Consider the following 11,246-nt stretch of genomic DNA (forward strand, 5'->3'; position numbering starts at 1 on the left):
AACAAGCTTAACAGTTGTTCACATTGCTTTTTAGTTAAAAGCTTTAAGTTAGAATAGGCTAAGAAAAACCATCAACTTGACTTGCCCATTGGATGAGAAAAAATTGTAAAACAAAGGGATGATTTATCATTAACTGGGAAAGATGAGAAGGAACCAGAGAAAGCACATCAGCATCAGCATTGTCAATTAAAAACTACATAATTTTGATTTAAAATTTTGTTTCTTGAATTCCAAAGATTATGATTTAAAATTTTGAACTGCATAATTTTAACTGAATTAAAAACTAAAATAATTTATTAAGCAGATAATTTACTACTTCAAAATAGCAGGAGATTGAATAAATAAATAAATAAATAATGTAATTTAAAGAATACAATACACACTTATATATATATATATATATATATATCATGTTTACATAACCTGGATATAATAAAGAGCAGTGGGAGGTATGTCCCATTACAACATAGCTCAATTAGTAACCACATTTTATCAATCCATGTCTTTATAGACATAGAGCTATATGAATCTAAACAGGAATAGTTGATCTTATAAAGGTATTCAAGTGTAATACACAAATTACTCTCTTCAAATAAGGAATGAGATACAGACACAGAAGCTCACTGATACAAATTCGACAGACAACATGATTTTCATTTTTCATTTTCATTTTTCCTTCCGATACAAATTGCATCGAGGCAATGTTATAAGTCGGAAGTTGTTAAATATGCTAAGAACAAACAAGTCAAAGTTGTGGTAAATCAGATACCAAAATCTCAGCCATAGCTCAGACGAGAGTCAGACGTGCGCGTCTGAGTCTGTCGTCGAGGGATTCCAATCTCGCATGAATTGACCCTGGCTGCGAAACGAAGCGAGCAGATTGACTCCTGAGCTGAGGTTGACTCAGGAGATATGTTTACAAACATCAATGTCTTTGAATCTCCTCCAAGACAAGGCTTTTTTTTTGTGTCACAAAACAATGAAGTTGATCAGAATGTTGAATGTGTTACTTAGTATTTAAACCGGGAATAGAAAATTCAAAAACTGAGCTCACCTGAAGCAGATATGTAAGCTTGGAATTCCTGAAAGGCACATGATCTTCTTTCTTTGCAATTGAGAAGATTACATCACTCAAGGCTGATAAACTTTTATTAATTGCCTGCAATCATTGCCATAAAATGCAAGTAAACTTTATAGTCCATGATGAGAACTTGAGGAACTCTTAGTGTAAATTTTTACAGTTAGGAGAGGTTATTACTTGAGTTTCCTTTAAGCGATCTCCAGTAGAGCCACTCTTGGCAAGTCGCTCACTACCGGCAAGATCAATTAAATTGAGTATTCCTTGAACCTGTTGTTCTGTGCTCTGGAGATCAATAACCCATTAAAATATAGTCATCAGTGAACCTTTAAAAAAAATAAATGAAAGAAAGAAAAACAAGAAAGACCACAATAGGTAAAATTCAGACACCTCATTGACCCCAGATATTCGTAGAGTGAAGACAAAGTGGCTTCTTGACGATTGCTCATTCATTTGTGTTCGACCAACAGATCTGACAATTCAAATTGTAACTAAGGATTAGTTTCCAACTTTCATACAAATAATAATAAAAATTAATAAAATAATTAAGGGACTCTACATTTTATCATAATTTTCAACTACTAAAACATCAAAAAATGAAGAGCAAAATACAAACATCTTCAGTCAGACACATGAATCAATGTTTTAGGTCAAGATTTTAATGGCAACATATTTCAGGGAACAAACAACTAGGCTCAAGCCTCAAATGAGTTTTACAGAACCTAACATCAGCAAACCAACAGTTTAGGGATAAGCAATCCAACAGCATTATGAATCACTTTTTATTTAAAAAATAGTAAATTCGGATGTAAGTTTCAAATAACTGTAACAACAGTTGAAAGGGCACAGGATAAAAATAGAATCAAATCCTCCATTATTACAATCAATTCTAGGACACAGTTTTAGCAAGCTAAACAATTGAAAAACAATATAAAGCAACATTTAATGACACGATGTGGAATTGACAAAAAAACAACGGCTGAGCTCATAACAGTGACATGTAAAATGTAACGCACAAAAATGAGAACAGTTGTGTAAAATGCCAAAGCACCTTATAGAAAAATCAGCAAAAACTCAGAATCAAAGAGAACCAAATAGTTAAGTAGCATGATCATAAGAAGCATTGGAACCATATTATATTAAATCTGCCAAATAAAAAAGGACAATTTTGTGCTTTTTCTTAAGTACTAAAATAACTACCTGCTCTGTGCAGCCTGCTGGAGGAGGAATGAAACCTCATTAATGCTGCAGACATCTATGATTGTAAGGTCAGAAACATGTGTGTTACCATTTAAATCATGTTTAATGGCATATTGTTTCACATTGGCATCAAAATTGCTGCCTGGACGTACAGGGGATAGCAAATCCCGGATAGTCTCATTATATATTTCCAGCATTGATGCCTGCACATGGTTAGATGACAATTTTTAATATTTCCTCATAGATGCTAAAAATGATACTACAAGATGTAGAGGCCCTAAAGAACTAAAGCATACCTGCATCTTGTACTTCCAACCCTGACATTGCAGAGCTTGACTGGTTTGAAAAATTTGCTCCAAGGATCTTGGTATAAGCCCTTTTTCTTCGTCAGCTTCTGGCCTACCCATCATAGTATAAGTTTTACCAGAACCAGTTTGCCCGTATGCAAAAATGCAAACCTGTCATTTTTATCAAAAAGTTAAACTTTTTCCTAGAAACATGGAAACACACATATCTAAACTGGCGCAGAATTTTAATAGGATGAAAAAAATGGATAAGCAGAGCAAAAGCAGTTGGACATTATTTTATTCCTTGATTGAGATATCTCCACTACTTTGCTTCACCTGTTAACAAAGCAGACATAATGCCAAATCTACCAGACATACAAAAGCAGGAGTTCACTTGTTTCACACTTTATGAATAATAAGCAAAACAATTCATAACAAAACACAAAGTAAACCACCTTATATCCATCAAGTGCACTCTGCACCAGTTGTGAGATTTCAACAAACACATCATCTTGTGAAGCTTCATGATTGAATACTTTATCAAATGTGAATGAATACGTCTGAGCTGTTTGTAATGACAAAAAACAGATTTTTGGCATAAGTGTGTTACAATTCTAATAGAGTATGCTATTAAACATGCTCCAGATCTACCATGATGCATCAAGTCAATGCCCCGTCCAAGAAATTCAGTAGATGTTGGATAAGACACAATTGCTCCTTCTGTGGTGTTAGATTCCCTTTTCAGGCAGAAGGGGTCGCACTCTGCAAAATACCCTGATGTTGCCTTTTAGTTCCTGTAAAATGAAGAAGCATGTTGAGAATATCCACCATCCTTCTTAGTCATGTGCCAATATAATATATATGACTCATACCAAAATAGTGTTGTGTAGCTTTTTCCGTAGTTTTTCTGCTTCCAAAATCTGTAATTCTTGTTCAGCAACACGAATCTGCAGATCATTAAGAGTTCTCTTTTGCTGTAAATACTCAGACATCGTCTCACTTGCTGTTAAATCGGCCATCTGAAAATGAAGAAGGTTTAAGTGAAGCAGTAATATTGTTAAAATAAAACTCCAAAAGAAAACATGTAGTCTTCTACAATAGAAGGTTGTTTTTTTATTTTTTATTTTTTATTTTTGTTTCATAAAACTTAAAATACAAATCAGAGAAGATATGAATCCATAATAACCTTCAACTTTTCATTTGCAGCTGCAAGTTGATGCTGCAATGACTGAATCTGCACTCTCTGTGATGAGCAAGTTTCCTGAAAATAATGACACAATTGTCAAGCCATATTAGTTTGTAAATGGAAGTGTCAAGAATTACAGCACAAGGCAACAAACCTCAAGGGCATTGGTTTTTGCCATAATGTTGTCCAGTTCTTTAGAAGATTTTCCAGTCAGCTCTTTATAGTTAGCAATCTCAGAAGTCAAGGTCTGCACCTGTGCCAATTGATTCTCACGGTCATCTCTCACCTGTTGCAATTCACTTCTAAGGAAATAGACCTCCTTCTTTAAGTCTTCTTTCTGTTTCAGAGCATCTTGAAGAGAAGTCTGAGAAAAGACACATCATCAGTACATGATATACAAAAAAAAGGAGTTGCTTCTTCAAGTTCAAAAACATGAAATCATTCAAAAGTTCTGCAGATTCTCCAAAAAATTTACACAGATAAAATACAAACCGACACAAAGAATAGATTTCAGACATAATCTTTAAGTTGACAGAACTAGACTAATCAATCCTTAAGTTCATTTTTCGAACTCTTACTGACTTTAACTTGGAATCAAGATTATTCATCTTATGACTATAAAAATTTGTCAAACCCCTAAAATGAGAAAATTCATGAAAAGGTGTCATTCAACCGCTAATTCATCATGGATTAGATGAGTATTGAGATAATAAGAAACTCCAAACATCATTGCATTCAGATCATTTTGATGCAAAGCTCAGATAAATGAAAAGACAATCCAATAAGGGAAATGGAAAACAGTAATAGTGGAAAACAAAAGATCCGATAAGTACATTGTAGCAGAATATAACCAATGAAGACAAAAATAAATAGCAATAGCAGAAACTCAAACAGCTGTCCATGTATATCAATCAGTCTGAGTTTTAGGTTTAGAGTGAACATCCAGGAAGATATACAGAAGTTGCACTATCATTCAACATAAAAGCATAGCGAACATAGAATTTTGTATAATATAAAGAGGTAATAGATGTCCAGTTCTATATGGCATGTCATTTTGTGGCAAGCAAGGTAACAAAAAAATCAAGCAAGCTCACCCTAGATGAATCCAACTGATTCTTGAGTGAGTTGGAGTGATCCCTTAAAGAAGTCAGGGAGTCCATCATAGCATTCTTTTCCTTCTGTAACTTTGAGATTGTCTCACCATTTTTTACTGCATCAGACTGAAGATTACTATTGTACTGCTGCAAGCTGGTGTTATACTCTTGCAATCTTTTGTTGGTCTCTTGCAACATTTTAATCTGATATGACACTTTGGAATAAGTTCCAATGATGCCCCATTCTATCCACAAAAGCAATCATGTTATGCAAGAAGTTACCTGGTCATTGCTGCGTTTTGCCTCATGGTTAGCTCTTTCAAGATCCTCAGATAGGGCAGCACGTGAAGCCTCAGAAGCAACTCTTGCTTCAGCTTCTTTCTCATATGACTTGAGTGCAGCCTAAATTCTTCAAAATCAATCAGAACAACAGATTTACGAGATCTTACCATATAGAAAAACAGACAAATAACCAACCAATTTGAGGGCTTCCTCCTTCTGAAAGCTCTCCAGTGAAGAAGCCAACTTCGTCTCAAGCTGTTCAACAGTCATATTTAGTTCCTCCTCTCTTTTCCTCATCTGAGTCTCTAGAAAAGCATTATCAACAAACAAATCAGTGAAATCCACAAACAATATCTTTCAAAACAGAAACAAAAACCAATTTTTCAGACCCTTCAAGTAGGAAAACCAGAATTTACCGAGTTCGGTGTGCCCTCTTCTCTTGAAATTCCACAGTACCCCGCAGCTTCTCCAGCTCAGACAAATGCCCATCCTCAAGATCCATAAACCACTTGATGCAAGTCCTCAGCTTTCTAATGTACTCTATCATCTGTTCACTCTTCCCTGAAAAACCCCCAAATTCCACCACGGAAAACCCGTCAACACACTGAAACTGAGCTTTAATTTACCAAAACAAAAAACAATGTTTTTAAAAACACACACACACACACACACACACAACAAGTTAGGCAAACCACCTTATAGTCATTCTTGTTCTTTCCTTTCATCTTCTCACTCAAGAGCCTCTCCACATCCTCCCGCGAATTGAACTCAATCCCACCTCCGCTGCTTCCGCCATCCGATCCCGCAACAGCAGCAGCCTTTTGATCTGCTCCATGCCCTAGATTAGGCCCAGCATTGACAGTAGAAAGGACAGAGCGACTACGGAGATTCGTCGACGGTGCCACCATCTTCCCTATCACGATCTTCCTTCGCTTATCCAGCGGGGCCTCATCTAATACATTTTCCTTCTTCTACACCCATTCAATCAATCACCCACCCAAAAACCAACATCAAAGATCCAAAACACAGAAACAAACGGTGAAAATTAAAACCCTAAGAGATCAAAACCCTAAATCCGGAGAAGAAAGGGGAGCAGAAAGATCAAACCTTACATTTGAAGGGCTTCGTGGAGGCTTGTTCTGATTCCTTGAGGACATCTCCCACAGGGATTCTACAAAAGGAGAAAAAGCTTCGAATTAGGTCGAAGGTAAGGGTTTGGAGGAGTGAAGCTGTCGGTTAGGGTGGTGGGTGGGACCTTGGAGTGCGATCCAAGGAAGGAATGAACGCGATAAATTGAATCCGGAGAACCAAATCCAGCGCAAATTGGGGCAAATCGAAGCTCCCTCTCCTCGAATTCCTCCACCTTCGCGAATTAGGGTTAGGGTTAGGGTTAGGGTTTCAAACCGAGTTCTTGATCTTCAAACTGTGGACAAGAAGACGAGCGGGCTTTGGAAATTTGAAATCCAAGCTTTACTGGTTATAATGTTTCATTTTTTTCAAAACGTTACATACAACCCCCTGATATTTCCCATTTTTATATATTCTTCCCATTTTTACTTAATTTTTCAAAATATATAGGGTTGCTTCTAAAATTATCTTTCCTTCTTTATTTTATATCCAAAATTTCATTTTATTTTTCCCTAAATATTAATAAAGATATTCAGTATATATTAAAAATGAAACTAATATTATTAATTTTTATATAGATTGATATGAAGCAAAATTTTGTATTTTTAGGATACACAAAAATTTATACTGTGAAAATTGTGTTAATTAGATTTAGTGGTTACTTTAATTAACATGAACCTCCGGGGGTTATGTGTGATTATTTGCCTTGAGGGGCAATTTGCAATTATAGTAATATTTAGGGAGTTAGGTGAAATTTACCCCCATTTCTTTATTTAAAAGGTGAGATTTTAAGGTAAGGTTAAGGATCTAATCTCGAGGCATAACTGACGGTTGTGATGTTATCTCGAGTATGGTACTGATCTCGAGGAGATATGGACGGCTGTAATGATATGTCTTAGAGTGTGATTAAACAATAAAAGCGGGCCCAAATCGGATCATGTTTGCAATTATAGTAAATTGTAAGGAAAGTTATTAACTTTATTAATTCAATTAAAAAATTAATCATTTGATAACCTAATTTTAATTATTTTTTAAGTTACTATAAATTAAATAGTTTCGGTTTGGACAAGTCATTATAAAATATTAAAATTAGATATAAATGTTTATTTTAATACAGATAAATTATATATATTGTGCTTAATTAATCCTATAATGTCTTTGTTAGATGGTAGTTGGATAAAATAAATTTTTGTGCCAAAAAAGTTAATACTATATTTCATTAATAAGAAAATAAATTTTTGAATTTTAATTGGAGAAAAAAAATTTCATCAAGAGGAGTATTAACCAAGTAAAACAAGATGCTTAATACCAACCTAATATTTATTTAAAAATATTGATCAATGTTAATGTTTGATTAGTTTAGTTTAGTGCAAATTTTTAACACATACATTGATACATACATACAAAGATAAATACATACATATGTAAATATACATTCATGTGTTTATATTCATTCTTTCGCGACATTCGCAAATAGTTCACAGAAAAGACAAAAATAAGTGAAGGAAATCAAAATAGAAACACAAAGAACAAGGCGAAGAGAGATTGGACAACATTACCAAAGAATAGTGCCCTGAGTGTTGTACTGTACAAATTAACTTGAGCACTTGTGATTCATTGTATTACTATTGCAGATAACGATCAAATGGTTAAGATGAGAGTATCGTATATCTTTACTTTGTACTTTACAATTGTTTTATAGCATTGTTTATCCTTTTTTTTCACTGTTTATCCTATTTTCACTGTTTATAATACTGTTGATAACATTATTAATAATCACCATTGATAATTACTATTGAATTTACTATTTGTCAAAATAAATGATGCATATATTAAAAAAAACATTCCATTGAGTTTAAAATAATATTAATGGTGACTAATTTGTAATGATATATTTGTAAATGAAAAATAACCGCATTGAATATTAGTGGCCATGGAATATGCCCATATATCGAATTCAAAGACATACAAAAATTATTAAAATACAAAAATTATTGTTATTATTATAACACTCACTTACAATGAAGAAGATATTTTAACAAGGATATGTATATATATATATATATGGGAAAGTTTTTTCATTACAAACAGACCCGTCAATCCATTTAAAACGATGGAAAATGAGAAAAATATTAATTAAAACGAGTACAAAATGAAAGAAAGAGAAGCGAATACTTGCTTAGTCCAATGACAAAAACACTTGACAACATGAGTACATGTGAGTTTAAACTCTATATTTATAGTATTATTTATAATATTGTTCATACAATGCTCCTGGGTGAATCCCTGCCAGAAGAGTTGTATCGTTTTTATAATAGAGAGAATTATTAGCTCAATATAATTCATGTAAATTTTTTAGACATGTACATGGTAAATTTTTATTGCCTCATATAACATTTGTCCAAGCTAATAAGTTCTTAAAAAATCGATCGATAAGCAATTGTAACTGGTACAATTGAAAGGCACTTATCACCTACTGTCAAAAATGAAAATGATGGAAAATAAACAAAAAAAACCATTCACATTCATATAACCAAACATAAGATAACATTTTGCTCTCAAGGTATGTTTGGATTGATGGTAAAATACTAGAGTTAGAAAAATTAAAAATAAGAACAAAGACAATGTTCTCATGTGTTTGGTGGAATATCCGAAGAAACTTATTCAATGAATTTTCCTCAATTTGTTTTAATCATTTTTCTATTTTATTATTTATTGTTTTTTGTAAAATCCAAACACATTGAAAAGGTATATGAAAAGCACTTGCATGGCCGGACAAATGTTTTACAATTGGTTTCTTATATATATATATATAATTTATTTAATGAAGCATATAAATAAATAATATAGTTGCTTGGAGAACAACTTTAATTTAGCTCGAGAAAAATTCTAAGAGGAAAATTTAAATAATTTTTTTTATTACTCAATTAATACCACTCAAAAACAATAACATAAGTTGTTTATTGTAATGGTTATCTATAAAAGAAAATATTAATGTTTAATATGTGTAATGTACTCAAGGAAAAATAGTTGAATGAATCTTTCTTCACAAATTAATGATTTAACTAATCAAGCTTTATAATTAGTTGAATAACTACACTTAATATATTTTTTTAAACAAATATTAATATTGGCAAACAAGTACTTTTAATTAAAATTCAAAAGTTTAGAAGGTATTCAACTTCAATAGGATTATCTCATCTACTAATCCAAATGTAAGAAATAATTAACATATTGAGCAAAGAAAAATTAAAACATGTAACACACAAATTTATATATGAAAAAAAAATTAAAATCAAGGAAAAAAAGGGAGATAATTCCAATATGCTGAAAACTAAGTTAAATACTGCCAGCATGGTTTACCAAAGTAATTTTGACTATAATAAAATCTGGACAACAAGTTAATATAATTTGAATTTAGTTTGAGTAATGACTTTTAAGATCACCTATTTTTTTTTTAATAAAAATCATATAAAACTTTTAATGATATCAGTGGTTATTTTGATAAAAATTACACATAAATTTTTTTAGTTAAATTTAACAAAACTCAGCTCATAGAAAAAAAAAAAACTACTAATAGTTTAGTGATAATTCACCATAAAACACACAAGAAAGCGAGTGTTTAAAATCTTACTCTCACAGAACCATACATTATGGGTCCAATATTGTTCATCAATACTGTTTGCTAATGTTTATATAGGTTCTTTGTAGAATGAACAATATTTTTTTCTCGATATTTATTTATTTTTTTTACGGTAATTGTTGCCTTTATGAAAATAAAATAAAATAAAAAACGGCTCAGAGATTCTAACACTGCACCAATGTGACAGTCAACCTCCATTCAATACTACAATTGGTTGACCTCTTCCATTAATCTATAAACAAAATATATACACATTACAAACAAATACACTTAAATTAATGTTTGATTTTCCTCAACATAGTCTAAAGAATGTGACCAAGCCAGCAGCTCACAAAAGCCTGCCCAATGTAACATTCTCAAGCATTCAAAGAACTCTTCCAATTCCAACACCAAACCAAACAAATGCAATAAATCAAATAATTCATGTCATTCATTCACATCATCACAACAACTCCTTTAATTTGTTTCTTCTCTTCTCATACTAGTACTACTTCATTTTGTGAAACCAAAATCAAAAGCAAAAGAAAACAGAGATGAAGAAATGGAGGAAAAGAGAAGAAGAGGAAGAAGTTGAGGAGAAAGCAGTGGTGCTTGTTGCAGTGGAAGGGACTAAAGAAATCATAGGCCATGCACTTGAATGGGCTGTCAGAAATGTTGTTCAACCACAGGACACACTCATTCTCTTAGCTCTTGTTTCCTTGTCTTCTCTCAATAACCAGTCCACTGTTCTTCCTCACTTCTTCTCATGTATTTCCTTTTCTTTCTTTCTGCTTATCTGTTAATTTCTTCTTCATTTTGTTCTTGATTTGATTTTTTATTTTCTTTGTTTGTTTGTTGTTGTTGTTGTTGTTGTTGTTGTTGTTTAGCTTTGTTTAAGAAGTGGGGCAATTGGGAATGGAGTTGGTAGTAGTGGTAGTAATAATAAGGAGAGTTCAATGCAGGAGCTCATTGAGATTGGAAGAGTGAATGAGAAATGTGCAGAGATGATGAATGAGTTGTGTTCACAGAACAATGTAAAGCATGTTCAGATACTGGTGAAGCTCATTCCACAGCCTCTGTTTTGCACTGTTGCTGATTCTGCTGAAGAACATCAAGCTAACTGGGTCATTCTTGACAGGTTTGTGTCTATATATATATATATATATACACATATATTTAATTTACTTGCAAGTTTTGATCTTTGGATTGCATTGGGATGCTTCAGTTTGATTTTCTGAAATGAAAAAGAAAAAAATGTTTTTGTTTGAGTTTCAAAGATTAAAAATGGTCTTTTGCAGGAGGTTGAAGAGGGAGAGTGAGAATTGTTTGAAGAGATTAGACAGCAACATAATACTGATTGATCATGCAA

At 32.6% G+C, this 11,246-nt stretch overlaps 1 protein-coding gene across 1 annotated transcript; it reads right to left on the reverse strand.

Annotated features, from left to right (window-relative positions):
- Nucleotides 1-531: 531 nt before the first annotated feature.
- LOC120259041 (kinesin-like protein KIN-14N) lies at nucleotides 532-5,955 on the reverse strand. Its single transcript, XM_039266574.1, is given in 17 exon segments — nucleotides 532-956; nucleotides 1,055-1,159; nucleotides 1,259-1,363; nucleotides 1,469-1,550; nucleotides 2,279-2,481; nucleotides 2,575-2,736; nucleotides 3,021-3,130; nucleotides 3,217-3,301; nucleotides 3,303-3,359; nucleotides 3,438-3,584; nucleotides 3,752-3,826; nucleotides 3,906-4,115; nucleotides 4,846-5,049; nucleotides 5,128-5,247; nucleotides 5,323-5,432; nucleotides 5,544-5,689; nucleotides 5,823-5,955. Coding segments are annotated over 16 exon segments (2,028 nt in total). The 5' UTR covers nucleotides 5,617-5,689; nucleotides 5,823-5,955; the 3' UTR covers nucleotides 532-776.
- Between the last annotated feature and the right edge of the window lie 5,291 nt (nucleotides 5,956-11,246).

This window comes from Dioscorea cayenensis, chromosome 4 (assembly GCF_009730915.1).
Source record: "Dioscorea cayenensis subsp. rotundata cultivar TDr96_F1 chromosome 4, TDr96_F1_v2_PseudoChromosome.rev07_lg8_w22 25.fasta, whole genome shotgun sequence".
In the NCBI taxonomy this organism is placed as follows: domain Eukaryota; kingdom Viridiplantae; phylum Streptophyta; class Magnoliopsida; order Dioscoreales; family Dioscoreaceae; genus Dioscorea; species Dioscorea cayenensis.